The 22,423-nt window shown below is 50.3% G+C and overlaps 10 protein-coding genes across 10 annotated transcripts; 3 read left to right on the top strand and 7 right to left on the bottom strand.

Annotated features, from left to right (window-relative positions):
* Positions 1 to 433: 433 nt before the first annotated feature.
* On the bottom strand, positions 434 to 2,280 carry Aspvir_008941 (Zn(II)2Cys6 transcription factor; the record flags this gene model as incomplete). The annotated part of the gene is made up of 3 exons (XM_043272095.1): positions 434 to 1,312; positions 1,379 to 1,522; positions 1,579 to 2,280. 3 exons carry the CDS (start codon positions 2,278 to 2,280, stop codon positions 434 to 436), a joined length of 1,725 nt encoding a protein of 574 aa, XP_043128030.1.
* A 688-nt stretch (positions 2,281 to 2,968) lies between these two features.
* Aspvir_008940 (multicopper oxidase) lies at positions 2,969 to 4,873 on the bottom strand (the record flags this gene model as incomplete). The annotated part of the gene is made up of 3 exons (XM_043272094.1): positions 2,969 to 4,034; positions 4,092 to 4,563; positions 4,621 to 4,873. 3 exons carry the CDS (start codon positions 4,871 to 4,873, stop codon positions 2,969 to 2,971), a joined length of 1,791 nt encoding a protein of 596 aa, XP_043128029.1.
* Positions 4,874 to 6,206: 1,333 nt separating this feature from the next.
* Positions 6,207 to 7,096, bottom strand: Aspvir_008939 (uncharacterized protein; the record flags this gene model as incomplete). The annotated part of the gene is made up of 2 exons (XM_043272093.1): positions 6,207 to 6,440; positions 6,524 to 7,096. The coding sequence occupies 2 exons, from the start codon at positions 7,094 to 7,096 to the stop codon at positions 6,207 to 6,209; spliced, it is 807 nt and encodes a 268-aa protein (XP_043128028.1).
* Positions 7,097 to 8,125: 1,029 nt separating this feature from the next.
* Positions 8,126 to 10,753, bottom strand: Aspvir_008938 (uncharacterized protein; the record flags this gene model as incomplete). Its single annotated transcript, XM_043272092.1, has 4 exons — positions 8,126 to 8,287; positions 8,350 to 10,304; positions 10,351 to 10,452; positions 10,654 to 10,753. The coding sequence occupies 4 exons, from the start codon at positions 10,751 to 10,753 to the stop codon at positions 8,126 to 8,128; spliced, it is 2,319 nt and encodes a 772-aa protein (XP_043128027.1).
* Positions 10,754 to 11,055: 302 nt separating this feature from the next.
* Positions 11,056 to 12,015, bottom strand: Aspvir_008937 (uncharacterized protein; the record flags this gene model as incomplete). The annotated part of the gene is made up of 3 exons (XM_043272091.1): positions 11,056 to 11,199; positions 11,255 to 11,356; positions 11,419 to 12,015. 3 exons carry the CDS (start codon positions 12,013 to 12,015, stop codon positions 11,056 to 11,058), a joined length of 843 nt encoding a protein of 280 aa, XP_043128026.1.
* An 897-nt stretch (positions 12,016 to 12,912) lies between these two features.
* Positions 12,913 to 13,826, bottom strand: Aspvir_008936 (uncharacterized protein; the record flags this gene model as incomplete). Its single annotated transcript, XM_043272090.1, has 2 exons — positions 12,913 to 13,631; positions 13,706 to 13,826. 2 exons carry the CDS (start codon positions 13,824 to 13,826, stop codon positions 12,913 to 12,915), a joined length of 840 nt encoding a protein of 279 aa, XP_043128025.1.
* Positions 13,827 to 14,638: 812 nt separating this feature from the next.
* Aspvir_008935 (uncharacterized protein) lies at positions 14,639 to 15,076 on the top strand (the record flags this gene model as incomplete). Its single annotated transcript, XM_043272089.1, has 1 exon — positions 14,639 to 15,076. One exon carries the CDS (start codon positions 14,639 to 14,641, stop codon positions 15,074 to 15,076), a length of 438 nt encoding a protein of 145 aa, XP_043128024.1.
* Positions 15,077 to 15,904: 828 nt separating this feature from the next.
* On the bottom strand, positions 15,905 to 17,946 carry Aspvir_008934 (uncharacterized protein; the record flags this gene model as incomplete). The annotated part of the gene is made up of 2 exons (XM_043272088.1): positions 15,905 to 17,507; positions 17,573 to 17,946. The coding sequence occupies 2 exons, from the start codon at positions 17,944 to 17,946 to the stop codon at positions 15,905 to 15,907; spliced, it is 1,977 nt and encodes a 658-aa protein (XP_043128023.1).
* Positions 17,947 to 19,703: 1,757 nt separating this feature from the next.
* Positions 19,704 to 20,738, top strand: Aspvir_008933 (MDR family NADP-dependent oxidoreductase; the record flags this gene model as incomplete). Its single annotated transcript, XM_043272087.1, has 1 exon — positions 19,704 to 20,738. One exon carries the CDS (start codon positions 19,704 to 19,706, stop codon positions 20,736 to 20,738), a length of 1,035 nt encoding a protein of 344 aa, XP_043128022.1.
* Positions 20,739 to 21,268: 530 nt separating this feature from the next.
* Aspvir_008932 (CybS family protein) lies at positions 21,269 to 22,196 on the top strand (the record flags this gene model as incomplete). The annotated part of the gene is made up of 4 exons (XM_043272086.1): positions 21,269 to 21,410; positions 21,709 to 21,775; positions 21,858 to 21,977; positions 22,031 to 22,196. The coding sequence occupies 4 exons, from the start codon at positions 21,269 to 21,271 to the stop codon at positions 22,194 to 22,196; spliced, it is 495 nt and encodes a 164-aa protein (XP_043128021.1).
* Between the last annotated feature and the right edge of the window lie 227 nt (positions 22,197 to 22,423).

Below are 22,423 nucleotides of genomic sequence, written 5' to 3'. Positions count from 1 at the left end.
GGTAATACAAGGGCTAAACCCCGGATTCAGGGACAAGATACGAACTGCTAGCCAAGTTAGATAAAGGAGGTGCCAGAATACAATGAGGCTGAGTCGTGTAGTCAATTATTATGACTTAGTCACAGCAACCCTTGCTCCCGTATTATGGAGTGCCTTGCAGCACTGCCCCTCCCGCAACCATAGTTAGGCAAGGCTGTGTAGCTGCCTCAGGAACAAATGAAAGCAGAGTGTGCAGTCCACCAGAAGGCTTCTACCTAAGCTTATGAGATATGGATGAGATGTATTATGTATATGAATGTGTCAGTTACATCATGTACAGCATAAATCATCTGATAAGGCGCCTGACGATACAGAATGATAATGCACCCAATACGCCAGATCGCCCATAACTATACACCCAGGTTCAATCAAATCACCCTCATAAAGGAAGCAATTATTCAGCCTCCAAGTGCTTCCAAGTAGTTGCCAAAACTTTGTTCTTCACAATGGCGGAGCTCTTCTCCTCGATGAGCACTCCGTCATCACCCACGCCGTCAAAGACCCCCGCTTCGGTTTCTAGAACATCAATCAAAGCAAGAGCCTGATCGATCCCCATACCGTGCCCGATGAGCCGCAGACAGTCAATGCCCCACTTGCGCAAAGGGTGATTCTTCCCCTCGGTTGCGCCGGCCATTACCAGCGGCCACAGTAGCACGAGACCTGCGGTGTGGCTCTCATTGATGGGGACAGAGCCTATCTGCCTCTCTCCTGTGCTTCCAACGCCAAAATGGTAGGGTACGCTGGCACAGATGTCCGCAGCCAACTGCCGCGTGATGCTGCGGATCCTGAAACAGTGACTTTGCAGTTCGCTGGCAGCGGATGCGCCCGCTGACTTAACAAACAGTCGCCGCAGACAGCTCAGTATGATCTCGGAGACGATGATGCGCGCGCAGCGATACTGGTTCCATGTATGACAGATCCAGAGATCGTTGTAGATATGGTATTGGTTGTTGTATGGGAGTATGCCACGACAGAGTCTCTTGAACACGTCGTCAGAGTAAGTGTTCTCGACGGTGCTGTACGAAAAGTCTGGAGGAAGAGATGCAAGCCAGGCTAGCAATTCTGCTTCGATATCGTAGGCAGCTGTTAGGATCTCTTGATTATCTGTCATGCACTTTTGTCTGACATCGGCGCGGAGGTTGGCCAACTGGCCTATGATGTAAATCAGGCGATCACCGTAAGCCTCTGTCTGTGGGCGGAGAAACATGCCAAGTGGTGCACATTCGAGCACCGATGGCGGCACGTGTACGCTGAGCTGTAAGCAGCTCGTAATCTGCGAGTGTCAGTTGTCATTTGAAGGAAGAAACGTCAAGCCGCAGGAGCCAGCGAAAGCACTTACTATCTGAAACCGCAGCTGGACGAACAGCTTCAGACCCTCATCATTCTGTACTTGTTCTGGACCGCGCAGCTCAAGAATAGCCGCGGCTCCGCGAAGATGGTTTGTCCACTTTTCAATATTTTGTGTTGTCCGGCTGGTAACGACCTGAAATAATGTCTGAGCCATTCATGCGCGGAAGAAAAGGCTATCAAGGCACTTACCTCGAAAATTGCCAGCATCAAGACCGCCCCCAGTGTCGAATTGGCTTTCACCTCTGCTGGATTCGAGACAGCGAACGCTAACATTTGCAAAGCGTACCCATATTCCGCTCCAGCAGCGATAATCATCGACGTGTCTTGTCGGACCCGTCCCAGCATCGCCGTCCCCACAGCACCGACACTCGCCTTCATAGCCTCCTGGCTCACAGAAAATCCCGTGCTGGCAAGAAATTCGGGACTCAGATCTATCATCCAGTGAAACCCAGGCCACCGGTTGTACTGAAGGAAGTAACAAACCGCCTCATCCTGCGTGGTCTGGTGAGACGGCTGAATCCTCGTCAGCGGCTGCCGCTCAATCAACTCAGTCTGCACCGGACTCTCATCGCCAAAGTCAATTACATCGCTACTCCGGCTGACCGAGACCGTCGTCGCACCGGATGTAGACTCCGGGCTACTCTCACTCGGCGAAAGGGTGCGCCTGGCCTTCCTCGCCTGTTTGGACTTGCGCGCAGCGGCACTATTACGGGCCTTCCGGACAACCTGTTGACTTTCATCGCGGAACATCAACGACAGCTCGTCTCGGTAGCCGGGACAGGCCCGGTTGCCTTTGAGACATTGTGAACAAGCAGGCCGTTCCTGGTCGCACCGGATCTTCCTCGATCGGCATTGGCCGCATCCTTTGCTGGGTTTCCCACAGAAGACCATGATGAACCAATAGTCTTTCCGTTCTGTTATTCAAGAACAAAAGCGGTCGGTCGCACAAGCACAGTTGTGGATGCAGAAACCCGTTCCTGAATAAGTAAGCTGTGCGAGCAAGTGGTACCACCGGCGGGCACAGCGGAGAAGGCCGGTCACGGTGTATGGTCTGAGCCTTGCAGGTGCTAGGGTAAAGCTATCGCGGCTGTTGAGAATAAATTATCGAGATGGAAGATCGTGCTCACTGCTACCATGACCACAATAGAATCGAGATGCTCAAGAGGGGAATCCTCGCCATGGTGGTTCGGTTCCTGAAATTTCAGGGGAGTGCACGACCCCACACGACCCCCATTTAGCCAAGGTGTGGGGTTGAACTTAAGTTCGACGGTTTCCCGAGGTTATCACTTAGACTATCACACGACTGTGGCTCTGTTTTCAACTTTCAGGTTAACTGTCTTGAGTACTTATGGAGTTACGGATGTCAGACTGAATAGAGGTGGATCCCTCATACAAGTAAGGAGTAACCTGTGCGGGGTATCTATCAACTTGCCTGAGGTATGGTTGGCCAAGACAGTCCACGCTCTATATTATCATCTCTCGTCGATCATGTATCTACCGGACGTCTCGAAAACTACCTTCATGTGGCTGTAAGCCTGAGCTCATAACATCCAAGCGCAAAAATATGTTATCCCTATCACTATGATCCCGAGGCAGCGAGCCGGTACTCCTCGGGAAAGTCCACGGGCCACCTATCTACGCCGTCCAACATTGCTAGCGCCATACCGCCGCTCAGATGCACCTGAATGTGACAATGAATCAAGAATGCTCCAGGATTCACGACTTGATATCTTATCGCCAACCAAGTGGGACCAGATACACTGGGAGGCGTTGCGAATGTGTCCCGTATCTGCGGGGTTTTAAAGTTGAAGCTTTCCGGAATGTACTTCATCGCCTCGGCCACTGAGGTATAGTTGAAGACTCCATTTCCTTGACCAATGACGAAAAACTTATTCGAGTGCTTGTGAATAGGGTGTGGTGGCTGTAAAAGGCCGACCACTCTGAAGATGAGATCGATCCAGGTCCCGTTACGAGTTGAAATCGAGAGGTCGGGCTTGGCGGCGGAGGGATTGAACAGAAGCGGAGGTGATTCCTCCACGGAGAGCGGGAAGCTTGAGTTTCTAAGCACCCAGCGGTAGGACGCGTTAAACCGGGCGACGTCTAGGAAGAAGGTCTGAGCAACCTCTTGCGCCGGTACCTCCACAGGGAAAGGGATCACCATACTCTCGTCGAATATCACGACGTCCGCTGTTGTGTTTGCGCCGGTGATGTCGATTGATGGCTGTGAAGGACGTGGTTGAGCTTTGAAAGGCGTGTTGTAAAGCATGCTTGCATTGCCACTAATAAGTTGGTTGATTCCGGCGTTCGCTATACGCACAGTGTAGTCACCAGCCGGTTTATCCAGCTTCACCATGACTGAATAACGGTTTCCGTTGGCAATGGTGACGGCATCCACTCGAACTGGGACGATATATCTTCCATCGATGGCGTATATATACATGGGATGTTCGTCGATTGAGAAAGTGAGTGTTGACACACCAGCCGCACTAATTAGGTCAAAGCTGGCGTACGAAGCGAGTGGATCAACCAGGAGTTGCTCGGTCAAGCCCTGAGACGGCGTACAGCCAGAGTACACTGTCGGTGGAATGGCACTAAAGTTATGTGGAAAGCTTCCTTGGAGCAGTGGACTCGTCGGAGGCGCGCAGCTGGGAAAGTCAGCTCCAAATCAATAACTTGAAGTGCCGTGTTCCTTTCACACGTACCCAATATCAGTCAGCGAAAAATTTCCCAGAAATGCCCACTTTGCCGCACTATACTGATCTAATGTATGGCGGTCCAGACACTGTACCGAACCCCTTCCATTGACTAATAACGCATTCACACAGTATGCGTCTAGTCCACTTGCCTCTTCCGCGCGCCACAGCTCCTCGGATATCAACTGGCGCCAGTCGCTTAGCAGTATGGGGGTTGTTCTTTCTTCAGCTCGACGCATGGCCTTGACTTCACGCGTACAATTGGTTATCAACCTGAAGGGCTTCTCCACTGCGTCAGCAGGACGGATATAAATCGCTCCGTATAAGCCATCATCAATCTGCCCTCTTCTGTGAGCGTGATACATATAGCTGCCATACTGTCCAGCATTCCACTTGTAAAGAAAACTGCTGCCGGACGGAATTGGTCTTTGTGAAAGACCAGGGACTCCATCGGACCAAGGCGTTCCCGTTTGGTCAATTCCTATTAGGTGAGAGGTGTCAGCATTGTCTAGCAATTGTTGTCATTGAATAGGTTTACCATGAAAGTGGACTGCGGTAGGAAACGGAAGTTGATTATCCACCATAAACTCAACATCGTCCCCTTGTCGCAAGTACAATGGCGGAGCTGGAAATTGGCCGTTGGTGAGAATCATCTTCCGAGTAATACCAGCTGGAGCCCAGTCCTCCCATGTCAGAGTGATTTTGAAGCGCACTACCCTAGCTGATCCCCAAGAAACAAAGCATAACAGAAGCAGGGCTAGAGAAGCCAGTCCATCGCGAAAGGAGCCCATGTCGAGGACTGAACAGATTTCAACTCAGCGCAAATGCAACAATGTGAGATAACATAACACAACAGCGGGAATCCATTGCTTTATTATCTCCGAAGAGCGTAAAAGGCTGCAGTGTCCCGGTTCATCTCTGAATAAGTGGCAAGGCTGGCTGACAAAAATCCCGATTTGCACGCAGTGTGACCTCGTCCAGATGCAAGAAGATGCAGCCCAGGCTCATTGAATAACTGCACGATTTCACTAGCCAAATGAACCTCCTCAGCTCAGCCATATTGTACAAACCGAATCGCTGGGTCGTTGGCTGATCGATTGGCAAATATCACATCCATATTGAATAATAGACTCTTGTTAATTGGGATATCCGTCGAATCACTTCGACCCACGACATTGTCGGTGTGATTCGAGTCGTTCGACTCTCGCTTTGTTGACCGTATCTCACTGACGTGCAGGCACATGGTTCGCCAAGTCAGCGAAATCAACCTGCTCGAATCAATAGATCTGCAATCGGGCAGCATAAATCACAGCCGTGCGCCCAGTAGACCATTCCACGGTAGGATGAAAGCCTGCAGATCATTGATACCATAGCGCAACTAGGGACTAGTGATTGCCGAGAACCTCAGCCTCTCGGATAAGTTGATGCAGCCTCTGAGCCTTCGGTAGATGGTACGGTCGTACGGATGTGTGTGGTCTTACCTTAATGGGCAAAGAGAGGGCGAAGAAGTTCAGAGCAGCCAGGAAGGTAGAAATCAAACAATATTGACATTTTGTCGACGTTTTAGCAACAACAAGTGGATACAATTTGGGGGTGGTGAGCTTGAGATGTTGTTATGGTTCAGAAAAGGGCGGGTTGCAGTTCGGCAAGGTCTCGGAAAAAGTTCGACAACGTCTCGGAAGCTCTAGGGTAAAGCCAAGACCTTAACAAAAATTGATGGCCGGCCCGCTCCGTTAGGCAGATCTGGTTCGAACTTCGGATCTATACCTTGACTCTGGTCTCAAGGCCCAAGGGAATAGTCAGAAGTTAAGGGAATTACTTCAAGCCCATGGGGGTCGGCAAATATATGGAACGGTCACTGAAGCCTACATATTCCACTCGGCCTTATGTCCGTTCAACAATCCCCCTCAGGACGCCAGTTCAGGGAAGAGTAGAAATGTCTTCATAGCATTTGGATCAACTCAATATCCTTAAAGGACTGCTAAATAGATGCCCTCATGCAATGTACAGTCCTGATATGGACAAAGGGCCATCCGAATCGATTCAGGACCTTCAACGGCACAGCTCAAGCGTTCACGACATCGTCAAGTTCTTGCGATATGTCGATGAGGAGAAACACCCAAGCTACGTGCTAGAAACAATCATCCATCCCCGCTCAGTCTGTAATTTCTGGTTTTTACCCTCATATGGTCTACCAGGAACAAACTCAGGCGCATCCCCACGAAGCTTCGAGGCCGGAGTCGATTCGGCGAACATAACCTCCTTGGGACTCTTTCCCTCTGAAGACGGCGAGTATACCTCTGGAGGAGGCGAATCCGTGAAGCTCGGGTGAGGTGTGAAACGGGGTGGTTCGAACTCCTAGCGTTCGACAACATGTCAGTATCCAAAGGAGCCGAAATAACCGATTGAAGGAGCGAGTCAACAAGTTTGATCGAACTTACCAGTCGTCCGCTTGCCGTGCGAATGTCATGCAGAATCATCTTGTACTGGTTAACCTGCTCCCTCATCCGCTGCGCAAGAATAGGAGGAGGAGTAGTCATCATTGCATGAGTTGGATTCATGGCAGGATGGGGCCCCATGAAAGGCTCTTGCTGCGCATAACCAGGAGGGGGACTGTTCATCATTGCGTGAGCAGGATTCATGACGGGGCGCCCGGTCATGACAGGTCCTGGCTGCGCATACACAGCAGGTGGAGTGGCCATCATTGTGTTGGGCGGGATCATGGTGGGCCGGCCGGTATTGACCGGTCCCGGAAGCCCTGGAACCCAGGTGTTCACAGGCTGATGATGCTGATAAGGCAAAGGCTGGTTATTGAACGCGTTGACGCGAGGTCTGGGGACTGGTGCTTGCGCGACCTCAGGAAACATGAACGGAACTCTGGGATCTCTAGAGAAGCGTTCTGCGTCTTGCACGGGGACGGGTGGGAATCGCTCGATGGTGCGGCCTCTCATTTGGTCTGGGAAATTGATCGTGTTGATCGTGTTGCCAAAGTTGTTTGGCTGCCACTCGGCCATGTTAGCGACTCGAAACACAAGAGACTCTAATAGCAGGATTGTTTCGATGATGTTGAGAAAAGACTCGAAAGAACAGACTTACCCGGTAACGCTGATTCTTACGCTCCTTCCGCATGATGCTTGTTATGGAGAATACCGAAGGATAAAGTTCAGGACGAGTTGATGCAGCAAGAGTAGGAAGTTGGGAGGTTATTGGTAATTATCACTTTTAGTACTGGGTAAGAAGAGGGCGACGTGAAGGATCTGTTGCACACTGACAGTCAATGGTCATTCACAATCTTTTGAAAGCCTTTGGCTAGCAGGGCATTATGCAACAAGCCACTTGAATGAACAACCTAAGCATAACAATTCTTTGTAGTTCTGACTTGATGTTTATTTCTCAGGAAAGACAAGTCGCTACAAAGCTGAGACTCTTTGTCCTTTGTGCCCTCAAAGTCGCCTCCGTCTATCTTGTTGCGTGAGGAACATAGGTGTTTTTGCCTCTAGAGGGCATCAGTCCGATTCATTTGGGGAATCACATTTAGAACAGTTTAGAAGCACAACTACACTTCTCGTTGAGTGGAAGATGAGGCAGGCATTTACTCATGATCAGTTCTTTTGTAGGGCTACGCCCTTTTTTTTCAAATTTTGTAGTGTTTTTGCGGCTTTTCTAATTCATCATTGAAAGCAACAAGAAAAACAAGACGACATGGGCTGCAGTGTTCACTCAGACAGAAGCCTTTTTTTTGTGATTTTTGATTTTTTTGCCCAGTTGAAACATCAAAGAAGCAGACAAGCAGAAGGAGCAACTGAAACCACAAACGAAAAGGAAACCATCATATGCAGCCTGAGTTAGGGTTGAATGAAGGTCGACAAAGAGATAAGTAAAGAGAAGTGTGAATCGGCTCAACGATGACCGAGGCCAGGGTATCAAAAACGCAAGACAGCAAAAAATGCCATTGCTCATTCATTCGTCAGTCATAAGACAGAAATCAGGTGAAAGTGATACTCCGTAATCGTCATCAGTCGTGCAAGTCATAAGCTGACGCTCTAAGAGGCGACTTTGGTCCGAGCTTGAAGGAACTTCTCGTACAGAGCTCGCTCGGCAACGGTTTTCTTTTCCAATTTCTTGCGTAGCGTCTCCTCGGCTTCTGTAACAACCGCACGCGCGTTGTTCACAGTATCCAGTTGATGCTTGAGTGAGAGAGTTTCCTGTGCGCATCATTAGCGAAAGGGCCCAGTCACAAGAGCTCTACGACGGCAAGGAGACTTACCCGAAGCATCTCTGCTCTCTTATCCCTGTCCGTCTCTTCACATATCTCTCGGAAGATTTGGGGAATGAAGGCAGAGATCTCCTCATCTTTCTGCTCCTTAGGAAGATTCCACCAATCTGCATTTGAGGCATGGTTTGTCTGGGAAGAAGCAGGGCCTGGAGACTGGGAGGTCGCTGCCTGTTCTTCTGCGATATTTCTGGCCTGGGATGCCTTCTTGGAGCCGGTGACTGCATTGAGATGACGAGGAACACGGGTCGAGCGCTGAGGGCTTCCAGTAGAAGCTGCCATCGCTGAAGTTCTCCGGGAGCGGCCATCTGCAGCAACAGGGGTTTGCAGCCTAGGGTTTGTGGCCGCTCTAGTACGCGTTGACTTGGTAGGCCTAGCAAATGAGGGAGTATGGTGTTCCTCGTAGACACGTGGCGAAAGGGCCGGGATGGAAGATAATGAGGAAGTAGGAGTCGGGAACGCTCCGGGAGAGACATGGATAGGGGCACTAATGCTGCGAGCACCCTTGCTCCAACCAGCTCGTTCGGGCAGTCTGGGGGACTTGGTTCGCGACTTGGAGGCTGTCGTCGCCGATTCCAGTTTACCCACATCCTTATTAGCACGAACGACTGCGCCGCTTTGAGCCTGGTCTCCAGACTCTTCTACGGCAGCGTCGGTGCTCTCTTCATTCTTCACACGTGCTTTATCAGCGGCATTTTTATGCTTGAAAATGTTGCGGAAGCTGTCAAGCATGCGATTGCTCCTCGAGTCTGGGAACCGGCCTTTTCCGCGCTGTGCGCTATTTTTGGTTTCCGGCACAATATCGTCGAAGGTCACAGTCCGCCCCAAATCTGTTCCGCCGCCTGGGTGTGGTATACTAGGAGTTCGAGGAGTAGTCACGGCAGACTCTCCTTGGCTAGCGGGAATCGACTGTAGAGAGGACGTCCGGGTGGGATGCGGGCTGTCAGCAGCTGCTACCCTCTTGACCCTCGCATGCGCCGAAAGACCACCACCAGTCATGGACCCGGTGATTTCTTTTGTTCCTTGGCCAGTACCCTTACAGATAAGGCCAGCTTTCAGTTCAGGCAAAGGTTTGTCCTTGTTCAAGAACGCATTATGTTCATCGGGAATCTTGGGCACCGTAGGCACCACGTGCTGACCCTGAAGTTCGCTCGAACTGGGATTGTGGAGATCGGTTAAGCTTGGGCTACCCACAGGCTTTCTTGGAATAGAAAGCTCACGTCCACTGAAGTCCCTTCTGGAGATATTCTCAAGAGAAGGCCGGGGGCGGCAAAAGTTCCGAGAAGCTTCAGGCGTTCCAGCAGGGCTGGCCTTTGCGTCATGACCTCCTTCAACCGATCTGGAACTCTGCTCACCGAGGCGTGCGTCGTGAGGGCTACCCTGTGTAGCAGTACGAGGGTCGTCTCTTTTGAGATCAGGGGACGATTTCGAAGACAGCTTTGGGGTGCCCATGATAACTTTTTCCGCCGACGCCGCGATCTGCAGACGTGGTCCGTAGAAACATTGAGCAGATCGCTCGAATGGCCGACGATTATCGCCAGTGTAACCGGTGGGCCTCTCAAGCTTGTCCTCATCATCCTGCTCACCATCCCAGTCTCCACTGGAGGACGATGTGGACGAGTAGCGAGAGACCTCGTTTGCTATGTCTTCATCTCGTATATACCCCCACAGAGTATTGATTTGATGTTGAAAAGGCGACACATGACGCGCGCGAGTACTTTCAGTGACACGGGTCTCACCAGCCTCGTGTTCACTAGAGCCACCTTCAGGCATATTCTGATGCTCCGTGCCAACCTTGCGGACCGCAACAGGAATTGAGCTGCGGTGCTCAGAAGTCACTCGGGTGCCTTTCTGTTGGCTTCCTCCAGTGCCCAACTTCTGGGAAGCCGGGGCAGGGATACGGGTTCCATGGCTTGCGTGTCGAGGTGTATCTTTGTTAGTGTTCTTGTCTTTGCAATGTCAGCAAGAGCTTTCAAGTGAGAAGGACGTACGTACCTTGATTGAGAGCCTCGGGTCTTGCAGACTCAGAAGGGATTGTGTTGTCCTGGTCTGATTTTGCAGTGGATGCAGCGTTATCTGTTGTATTCTCCACAACACCTGCGTACGAACACATATTAGCATCTTAAATATAAGTTATAGTCGCTGATAGCTGGAAAAGACACGACGGTCCCCATTAAGCTACTCCTCAGCTACCACAGGCTTGAGGTGGCTGAAGAGACTGATAGGAGCTCTTCCGCATCATTGCAGAGTCATGGAAAGATGAAGAAAGTTATGAGTATGGAAATAGCAGTGCCTTACCTTCAGAGACTGGGTTATTAGGGTCGTCTGCGGTGTGATTGCCACCAGTCGAAGAATCAACAAAGGGATCTTTTGACGCCGAACCTGGTTCAGGTGGCATGCTGGCTTTTTTGTGGATTCTTAGTGGAGTGATTGTTATGTCAGAAGAATTATCTGAGAAAGAAGATCGAGGGGAAACCTCGTCGAGGTTATTGGGAGAAGTGTGATATTGAAGGATGGATGAAGAGAGTGAAAATGGACGACTATTCTGGTGCTGAAGGAAAGAGGAAGAGGTTGCTAAAGTGTCAGTTTGGGTGATGTCTTCGCCAGAATTTCTGAAATTTGGATGTGTTTGAATAAGAGAGGCCACATCTGAGAAAAACAACAGGGACTGGCGCACTGTGCAGTCCTCGTCTTCATTCACTATCGTAGGGCCGGGTCCATCTTCGACATTTGTACTAGTGCCAGCCTCTGGGAAAAGCTCTGCGAGCTTCGGAGAATCAGTCGCTCTGCTGTATACTGAGATTTCAGAGTATCTTCGACAGTCGCCCAGTGTGATGGCACTTCCTATCTTCTGAGAGTGAGTCTTCCCTGGTCACAGTCCTCAGGTATATCCACGTACAGACAAAGTTGACAGCGGTCTCTTCTGAAGCCTAGGTAGACCAAGGAACATCGAGGCTCGCCTGAGCTCTTTGATCTCCTTGATATGATAAATTGGCTTGCACTGTAGGCTATCCACTCAGCGTCCCCTTGAAACTCACAACAAACGTCCTTGACAACACGTACCTCGAGAAGCCGTTCTTGCGCATCCTTACGCATCGCCTTTACAGAAGTCTTCAGCGCATGCAACGTCCTGAGCGCTCTGATATTCCTAAGATTCTTCACGACGCCTCTCACGCGGGCTTTCCTGACTTGATACCTCTTTCTGATCTCCTTCAGGATCCTCTCTTTTCGTGATTCTTTCTTGATCTCGACCGGTTTTGGCCGAAAGAAAAGCGGTTCAATCCCCATAATCTTAGGAATAGCAGGACCTGTATATTGACGCGGTGGCCGATACTCGACAGGGTCAATCTTGGCCGGAGTGAACAGCATAAATCGTGGGGCTTCCTTCGGCTTGGACTCCCCATCCTGCTTGCCATTCGATTCGTTGATCTGGCTCTCGGAGGCCTGGCTGGGAGGGGACGGGGGCTTGTGGGTCGACTCCTCTGCAGCTTGCTTCAAGTTCGGTGCTGATGCTCTGCTCCTAACAGCTGGTACATAGTTTTCCTTGATCGCCTTACGCGCTCTGCCGCTGGCAGGAATATTGATGGCACTTCTTTTCGTTCTGAGATTGGGAGCTGAGCGCTTCCCTTTCAGCTTTGCTGAACGTGGATCATGCTTCATCTTGAGTCGTGGCCAACTGCCTTGCGAGCAGCCAAAATCTCGGCTCACAGGCTATTTCTCACAGAGTTTGACTTATGGAGCGTTACTTCCCAGCAATCGAAACACAGGAATGGGAGATTAGCAGAGAAGGATACCTGTTCGACCTTTGTTGTCCTATGTTTGAACACAGTCAGTATCTACACAAGACGACAACCATGCACGAAGTGTTCAAGGCTGGTGCTCCTGAAGACGAGAGATGAGATGGCAGCAGGACGACTTATCCAGTGGTGCTGAATGTTGCTCTGAATCCAAACGAGAGCTAAGCTGATATCTCAATCCTAAGGCAAAGAGGCATATGATATTAAGATGATTACCAAGGAGGTCAAAGGAATGGAGTGTTTCCAAGCAGACATGCAGATAATGACAGATTTATTTTAAAAGAACACAGTGTGCGAGAGCAGATGAAGATATCCTTCACTTCACTGTAGGCATAGGCAACCTAAGCGAGGCGATTCCTATTTGGGAAAGCAACTACGTGATAGAGAGCACACCTCAGGCACCCCCAATTCACGGTCATCTTACTTGTGTTTGTTTATTGCTTGAGGTCGTCAGTGCTCTCCTTGAGATGCAAGTTGAAACCAAACAATTAGCATGGAAGCAGCTTTTTTTTGTCTCTTTAACCTTCTGATTCTGAGACCTTATCATAACATACGGGAACGCAGCAAGTCCGTCGGCCCCCAGGCTTACCCTAACTCTAGGGATGATAGCATGGAAATCAAGACACATGGACATATTGCTGTTATCTGGAGGTAGGGGAGCAGAGCTTCTTCGTATACTTATGCTCCTGTTGTGCATACCTTGAGTATTGAAGGCCCACCAAAAATTTTCGGTTACAAGGTGAGTAGAAATCCGTTAGCATCACATTTGTTTTGCGGCCGATCCGGGTCCTTCGGTGTCGACGTAATGTCCTCTTTTTCGTTTCACGGCGCTTCGCGCATCTTCTGAACCGGCCTGCCTTCCTTCGCTGGGGCCCTCATCCATCCACTCAGTCACTTCCCATTCTATTGTCGTCGAGCTGTCATCACTGACCCCTACACCGCGCCTTGTCTTCATTATGCGGCCCAGTCGACTTCCCTCAATCATCTCCTCAAACCAAGGTATACCCCGCGTCGTACCCTGACGGTAGCTCCGAGCCAGGGCAGGCGCGCGAGCCCTCGAAGGCACGACCACTGTTGAATGGGCGGATGAAGTTTGCGTATGTTCGGCTGGACTCACAGTCATGCCTCTCTTCTCCTCTTTCACTTCTGCTTCCCCGGCCTCTTCCTCCTCTACTTCGCCTTCATCCGACGATCCGGGAAGAAGGTCGAGGTCCTCCAGCATGCGTTGAGCCTCGCCGTACAGACTGCCAATCGTCACAGACATATAGTCCGCCTCCTCTCGCGGAATCTCGCTCCAGTATGTGAGCGGAGTGCCGCAGTATCCGCAGAAGATGCGCTGTGTGTGAGGTGCATGATGAGGGGTAAAGACCCGACGAATGGTGGCATGGGTTTCATCAGGAAAGTAAGACTCGGTGTGGGATTGATACCAGCTCAGGGGAACTCGCAGCCATGCCGTGAGAGGTGATCCATATGATTTTCCTGATGCATATCAGTCTTGCATTGATTTGGGGGGAACACAGGGGATGGCATGACTCCTTGGGTGGAACACATACGGTGATCCCGGCTGCTGTCAAAGTATATATGCGCGTGATCTGTCACATTATCTGAGATGTCAATCGAATACTGATTGCGACCGCATAAGCAGGAGCCGCGAAGTGGCGTATGAGTGCTCATATTCTGAATCAGGCTATTATCAAGTGCAGACGTCCTAAGTTGAGCTTGTCTAGTATGAAGTCATAGATCGACGCCGCGATGTCCGATTGAATAGTAGTTGTGAGCAGGATGATAGAGGAAGACAAATTTAAAGATACAGGAAGCTGCTCAGAAGCAGTTTCAATGAAGAAAGAACAGAAAAATTGAAGTAACTCGGGATTGTCTGTTCGTATGGGGAGATATTCGATAAGGGTCCCGATGACGTGAAGAGGCCTAGACAGCGGATCCCAGAGGCTTGGCCAACCTCATCTGGCGGCTAACGGCGACGCGGATTTCTATTTTCCGACTAGTGTCTTAAGTCGAGACTCGACTGTACTGTGCAGCGGGTACGAAATAATAGCTAGGACTTATCTAGTTAGTGAGAATCAACGTGAGACCAAGAAAGAAGGAGTAGAAACACTACTGAAAATTGGAGGTTCGAAACACTAGACTATGGGGATCGATTCTCCGCACGCTACTACCTAGGTTTGTTGATCCTTGGATCCTCCAGAGCCAGAACGGTCTTCTCTTTCTCTCAACATGCTTTTGATTTCTACAACCCTCAAGACTCCAATCCAGTTATTCCTCTAACCCTGTCACTCATTATTTCTGTTTCTGATTTTCCGCTTGTTTGTTTGTTTTCGTTCTTCAGTGGCCTTCTTATAGACCACTGGTCCTCCGCACTCAGTGTGTCACATGAAAAAGGACAGTCACATGCTTCAACCTGTCACAGCAATTTGATCGCAAAATAATCCCACCACCAATATAAGAAGGGAAAAAAAGGGAAAAGCAACATGCCATCTGCACAACCACCAGCATCCCTCGCCTCCAGCTCCTCCGAACCATCCTGTTCTCCCATTCCTGCCAGCGCAAGCACAACAGCAGAGGACGCTCATACTCGCTCCTCCACCACCCCCACCGGCCCCTCATCCTCCAAGCAAGCGGCCATCTCAGGCACAGGCACAGCGACTGACCGGGATAAACCACGCCTCACAGAACAAGAAAAGAAGAACAACCACATCGCCTCGGAACAGAAGCGACGAGCCGCGATCAGAGAGGGCTTCGATCGGCTTACGGAGTTGGTGCCGGGGCTGGAAGGCCAGGGCCGGAGCGAGAGCATCGTGCTCCGCAAAACGGTGGACTTCATACACTTGAAGCTACAGGAGAGGCAGGAGCTTATTGCTGAGATCGAGAGCAGAGGCGGACACATTGACGATGCGTTTCGAACGTGATGAGCATCGCATCCGAATGCGCTGACGGGGTTCCTGGACACCAGCCGAGGTCTCGGCATTGCGGTTGCGGGTTGTCGTCGCTGACTGCCAGACATGGGCACAATGAGACGCAACCTCATTTTTCATGGGTTATGACTTTGTGTTATGGGATATGTGTATTGTTTGGGTTATGCGATAAAAAGCCGGGCAATTACCTGCCTGGCTTTGGTGCTTTTTCCAGCGAAAATTGGGGGTGGTCGCTGGGTTTCTGGCAATGCCTGGAACGCAGGCTGGATAGTTGTGGCGCTCTGGGATTTTCTTTTGTCGCATTTTTACTCTCTGAGAGTCGCATTTAGTAGAGCGACTCCCTGTTCCCTGGTCGGCTCTTGTCATTTGAACTTGATACCTTGATATGGACTTTGAAGAATGCATAATTACCGATGTGAAGTCCGTAAAAGCTAACCCTATTCTACTTGCATTTTTTGTCCTATGCCGATTTTGAATAAAAAGAATCACTTTCAAATCTAACTTGGCCAGAATTGTTCCTTGACATGTTGCATACTCTATGTCCAGATCAAAATCCACAGCGAACAACAGTATCAATAATACACATTGGAATCTCTATAATACACACTAAGATGGGTAGTCAAGCCATATCATCACGAGTATTCAAACCCAACGAACATTCCACAATCCAGAAGTCCCAGGTGAAATAAAACATAGGAGGAGATGAGAAGTGTCCTGTTAGATCGTATAACGCCGCCCAATGCAATCTCTCTGTCAAATTCAAAGCGGATCGGCTGTGTGAGACTCACTCAATTAACTGGACCTGAGAAACGGAAAATAGGTCTAGTAGCTGTCTCTGTCGGCATGTCGGCGGCCTCTGGAGAAATCATCGGCGTTGCGGCGATTGCCAAACCTTGACTCTCGGCGGTCGGAATTGAACCCGCGGTCACGGCGAGAGTTACCAGCGTAGTTATCGCGATCGCCTCTGCGATAGTCACGTCCGGTCGACATGTCGTCGCTGGAACGGCGGTTGTCCGCAACACGAACACCAGGTACTCGATCGAGTCCCAGATTACGGGCAGTGGTCGGACTCATGTATGGAGGTTCAGGCAGGCCATAGCCGTGCACAACACAGTTGTTGATGGCCTGGATCAGGTCCCGCTTGCGAGCAAAATAACCTCTCAAGGGGCCAACTTGGGCCATGTATGCTCGCCTCTTCAGGTCTTCTGGAACTTCTTGCACGGCTTCCTTGACCTCCTTGATAAATTTAGTTGCGGGGGACTCGGGGTCGAGGTCGGGCTTGCTCATATCGACCTCAGCCGTCGTGAAGGTCTGCCTGTCCAGGTTGATTGGGATGCCTTCTAGTTGCTTGTCGAACTCAGGCAGCTCTCCTCGGTGTGTGAGAACCCAGCCCTCGCCGGTCTTATTTGCACGCGCCGTGCGGCCCAGACGATGAACGTAGGTGGCTCGGTCCCTGGGGATACTGATTTGGAACACGTGAGTCACATCGGGGAAGTCCATGCCACGAGCTGTCACATCGGACGAGAAAAGGATGGCAGACTTAGCGGCCCGGAAAAAGTCAGAGGAGCGTGTTCTCCGAGCCTGAGTAAGCTGGGAATGAATTTCGTAGACACGAACACCCGCCCGGCGTAGCGGATGATGACGCTGCTCGACTATGTTGCGGAAAGTCTCATAGACCAAATTAGTCTGCACGGTTGAGTTGAAATAGACAATTGCCTTGAACGGGCGCTGATTCGGATTCTCCTTTTCCCCTTCGACGTATTTCGTCACAAACTCAAGAAGAGCAGGCATGGCATTCTCGTAGCCTCTGAGAATAACGTATTTCTGAGGAACTGTGAGATGCGTAGGGACTTCGTCATCTCGCACGGTCTTGACGAACTTGAAGTTAGGCTTCATGGTCTGACGGACCATTCGCATGACTTCCTTTGGAACCGTCGCGGAGAACATGAGCGTTTGACGGTCGACCTTCATGGGGTCCGGAAGAAGACGCTGGATCTGGATGATATCTTCCGAGAACCCATCATCCAGCAAACGATCTGCTTCGTCCAGTACCAGAGTGGACAGATTGGGGGCCGTGACACCATTGTAAGTGTCGGAGAGGACATCCTTGAGCCGACCTGGAGTGCCGATCAACACATGGCATCCCTCTCTTTGGATGCGACGAAGACCCTCGCGCTTCTGAGTGCCACCAACTGCAGTCTGCACAATGACACCCGAGTGAGCCGCTAACCTCCGAGCCTCCACAGCAATCTGCTCTGCCAGCTCGCGAGTAGGGGAGATGATAATCGCGCGAATGTCGGAGGAAGTCACCTGTGACCGCTTCCGGTTCAGCCCCTTTAAGGAGGACGGGTCTTTCATGATATTCTGAAATACCGGCGTGAGAAAGGCAAGGGTTTTTCCAGTACCGGTCTTTGCCTGGGCCAAACTGTAGAAAGAGATGCACGGTTAGTTTAGGTCAAAGGGCTTTGAGGGGCGAGAGCATATACTGACACATCATCTCCTTGCAGAATTTCACGCAAGGTCTGGCTTTGGACATCGGTCATAGTTTTGATTTTCATATCTTTAACAATTGCGCGAATGATTTTTGGGTCCACCAGTCCCTGCTCAGCCAAGTCGGCGAACTCGGTCAATGGCTCCTGCGGAGCAGCCGGCTCGAAGTCATCAGGTTGCGCCTGTGCTTGAGCGGACGCCGATGAAAAGAAAGGCGACGACTTATGCAGCAATCGAACGGACTGAGGGAAGGCTGTGACGGGAGAAGTCTGGCATCTTAAGAGATGCGAATTCGACGGTCTGCAGAGGGCCCGGGGGACGGAGGCTCGCAGAGCGTGGACAACGCCATAACGGCGAACTGCGCCAAGCATCATTAAATCAGTAGAGGAGGGATATAATTGATATTCTATATCAGCAATTAAACCCAGAAAAACAAAAATCGAGATGAAAACAATCTCAGAATAATGTTGGCTGATGCAGGATTAGCCACAGTCTGAAACTTCAAATCATTCTGGGAAAAGGGAAAAATAGCGGCAGAAAAAGTTCGAGGCTGCAGGCGGTGAGATTTGGGCGAATGTATTATGATTGGCCGAGCGGCCTCAGGCACAACATCCACCAAGAAGCACCATGTAGATAGGTGTGGTGATGTTCAGCAGCATCAGGGATAGACGATCGCACAGGTGACGGGTCAAAGTACGGTGTGACTTACATTCTACTATCCAATGCTACAGACTCTCAGTCATGTCTATTGTGCGCAAAATTAACAACAGCATGAGTCCGTAGCATCTGTCTCTATAGGAGATTGCGGAGGCATCTTCTGATAAATAGAATTTCGACAGTAGATTAGTGCCATTGTTCTGACTTCTGAGAATTATTGAGTTCGATATGTCTACGGAGCACAACCGTCGAGGTTGGGTGATAATGATGGTGTTGTATCACGGAGTCCTTCCTTCGAGTTTTCCCACCAGGTGATCGAATGCACCGTTGACTTGATACTCCAGATCGAAGACAGAGAACAAGCGCTCGCGTGCACGTTTGAGGGTTTGAGCTGTTCAAGTGATTGGGAACTGCATCTCCTCCATAAAACCCTTGAAAATGGGGGCGCAGATGTACATCGAGTCCTAGTATCAAACATGTGGCGTGAACTGTTCTTGAACTATCCATAATCCAGATTGGCTATCGAACAACATCAATAACGAAGACCGAATCTATGAAGATTAGTCTACTAGACCTAGAGATCAAGTTAAGTCTGAAACGAAGCGGCTAGTCAACACGCAATGATCTTACTAATGCCAACAATGAGATGCAACTTACGCGAATTATGACTTCATCTGTAATGCATCTAGGAAGGTAATGTGGCAATAGTCTACTACTTTAAGGTGCTTACCTCTCTGTCTATATCTAGCTAATTTCTCACTATAGGGACTCAGACCAGAATAATAATCATACCATGTCGTAGTTAGTATTATTATTATTATTATTAAGCAAAATATCGATGCCTGCGGCCGAGGCAATGCATTAAACTGCATTATTAGTGATCATCCCCAATATTCATAGGCGTGGCTGCATGGCTGCTTTAGGGAACACCTCCGTACAAAAATCATGATGTTTCGCCTTGCCGTTCATCCTTGCGCAACACCCATGCCACTCGCCAGTCTCAATGAACGGTTCTCTTTCCTAGAACGTGTCCTTCACCCGTCGGAGATGGACACGAATCCCCCCGATAGCTCCACTTATCCAGCTATGAAGACTGGTCCCATGAGAATATGGTACCTTAAGTCTCCGGCTGGTACGTTGGTCTGGGAGCCACTCCGCTGCTAAGGAGCCCTCGACCAGACGAGTTGCCTAGGTACTTTCCATCTTTTTGATTTCTCAAGAAGCTTCTCTGGTGTTCGCTGCTTGATAATCCAGGCAGATTTATCATTATTCAATCTCGTTGAATTTGACTCTTGCCCCGCTTTATCTTCTTGGGAAAGTGTGCTACCTAGGCTATTAGGGTGGTACAGTATATAAATCAGATCTGCTCTTCGTAGCTACAGACTAACTATTTATTATCGAGACCCCTCTAGAAGCTTTCTTTACACATCATTCCCTCAATACTCTCCATACACTTCATACACTTACTGCCAAAATGAGCTCAAACAAAGCCCTTATCTTCAAGAAAGTCCCTGAAGGATACCCCGTCCCCGGCGAGCACCTTACCGTCGAGCCTGTCGACTATGATGCCAACACACCTGCCCCCGAGAATGGCGTTGTCCTACAGTCGCTCTACACCAGCTTCGACCCCTACATGCGTGGCCGCATGCGTGAGGCTCACGTAAAGTCCTACTCTCCCGCTCTTGAGCTTGGAAAGCCCATCGACAGCTCGACGATTGCCAAGGTCCTCCGCTCCAACAATGCTTCCTTCAAGGAAGGTGATCTGGTCATCGGCTTTGTCCCCATCCAGGAGTACATCGTCCTCGATGGTTCCCAGGTTGCCCGCATCCGCCCTCTAGAGAACCCCCTTAGTATTGAGGACATCCGTGTGTTCCTTGGCGCTCTGGGTATGCCCGGTCTGACCGCCTACTCTTCCCTTTACGAGATCGGTAAGCCCAAGAAGGGCGAGACAATCTTCGTCTCCGCTGCCAGCGGCGCTGTCGGTCAGCTGGTTGGTCAGCTGGCTAAGCACGAGGGTCTCAAGGTCATTGGTAGTGTTGGTTCCGATGAGAAGCTCGAGTACATCACCAAGGACCTTGGCTTTGACGGCGGTTTCAACTACAAGAAGGAAAAGCCCGCTGATGCTCTGGCCCGCCTGGCGCCCCAGGGTATCGACATCTACTACGAGAATGTCGGTGGCGAGCACCTCGAGGCCGCCCTGGACGCCATGAACAACTTCGGTCGTGTTGTTGTCTGCGGCCTGATCTCCCAATACAACGCCGCTCCTTACCCCATCAAGAACATCCACAACGTGCTGATCAAGCGTATTGATATGCGTGGCTTCATCGTCAGCGACCCTGGCATGGGTGACAAGTACACTGCAGAGCACCAGAAGAACGTGCAGAAGTGGATCAAGGAGGGGTCCTTCAAGTCTCTCCTGCACGAGACCACCGGCATTGACAACGCCGCCGAGGGTCTGGTGGGTATCTTCCACGGTAAGAACAAGGGCAAGGCCGTTCTGAAGTTCTAGATGGGAGGTAATTCGGTGGAAAATACTGCATGTTAATAGTATAATCATCTCATAGACACATTATGACGAGATATGAGCGAAAATGAATTACATATGCCTGGCGCAAAAACATTCTTCAGATTTGGTCCCCGGTAATTGACGTCCGCGACTTCCGCTGCGATTGTCAGTGAAATCATGTAGCCCGGAAACAGCTCTGTAGACTCAGTATCTGTACACAAATATCGACATATTTAAGTCAAAAGTACAATGCTGAGCAGTCGACAGCTGAAGCATTCAAAAGACAACATACAAATCCATCTGCCGGAACATCGGCCATTTTCGGCTGGGCGGAGAGCCACTAGCGAATCAGAGTGCGCACAATGTGATGACCGCATCCCGAATTGGATTCCCGAGGTTCCAATTCAACCTCACGATCTCAAGCGTGCATGTCGAATTACTACCTTAGGTTCAGGACTCCTAAACACCCTCAGGTCTGCAGTGCAGCTCGCTTTAGGATATTGTTTGGATTGGGTTCTCAGCATATCGTCACGATGGCTTCGATTGCGCGCCAGTCCCTCCTTTCTAGGCACTCTTGCCTGTCTGCCTTTCGGTCGCCCTTGGTGAACAAGAACGTGTCGCAGGTTGTGGCCTTCCATGCTTCTGCGAAGAAGCAGATTCTGCCTCCTCAGCCTCGTGAGTTACTCCTTGATCTGTTTATGAGGGTTATGATGGTGATAAGCGGTGATTGCGGGAATGTTGCGTGGATCGGGAGGGGTGTATGGGATGAAGTAGAGCTAACATGTTGTGTATAGAGGTCATTCAGGGAACAAGTATGTCAAAAAACCCCTTCGTTAACAGCATCAATACTGTTTGAGATGCGGGACCGAAATACACGCCGTTATCCAGCCAAATTCGCAGTCCGCAGCATTCGATACATCCAGCGTTCATACTCGAAACAGAAGAACGATGGACTGACACAAGACTCTCGCAGTGAACGACCCTGCTCCTATTCCCAAGCCTCACCCTTCGGAGGGTAGCTACCACTGGACGTTCGAGAGGTGCGTACAGATGCGTAACTTGGTCTATGAAGACCCAGATGGAGGGGAATAATCTAGGCAATCGACGCTGATACGGATCTAGACTCGTTTCTCTCGGACTGATCCCTCTGACCATCGCCCCCTTCGCTGCCGGCTCCCTGAACCCCGTCATGGACTCCGTCCTCTGCGCTCTGCTGGTCGTCCATTCCCACATTGGTTTCCAGTATGTTCTAGCGGTTCGACCGTTTACAGACAGTCGGGACTAACACGTCACAGTGCTTCTATCATCGACTACTTCCCCAAGCGCCGCGTCCCCAAGACCAAGACGTTCATGAACTGGCTACTGCGTGCTTTCACTGTTACCACCGCCGTCGGTCTGTATGAATTCGAGACAAACGACGTTGGTGTCACAGAGGCCATCAAGCGGGTGTGGAAGGCATAGACCGATCTTTGAGGGTGTTGTTTGAGTTTTGCGTTTGATTTCGATGATTCTTCCCCAGGCGTCTGCCTATGTACATGTGCCAAATTTTCTATTTTGTCTCGTCAAGCCTAGCCTGCTGCTGGCCGAGCTATAAAATGTAAACCGAAGACTTTCTCTATACCATTGCCCTTTTCACATCGATGGAATCTATAGCGAACGACCAGCGTAGTATCATACCAAAGGATATC

The sequence above is a fragment of the Aspergillus viridinutans genome, assembly GCF_018404265.1.
Source record: "Aspergillus viridinutans IFM 47045 DNA, scaffold_7, whole genome shotgun sequence".
Classification (NCBI taxonomy): domain Eukaryota; kingdom Fungi; phylum Ascomycota; class Eurotiomycetes; order Eurotiales; family Aspergillaceae; genus Aspergillus; species Aspergillus viridinutans.
The sequence above is the reverse complement of the archived record's forward strand: the minus strand, read 5'-3'. Positions and strand labels throughout refer to the sequence as shown.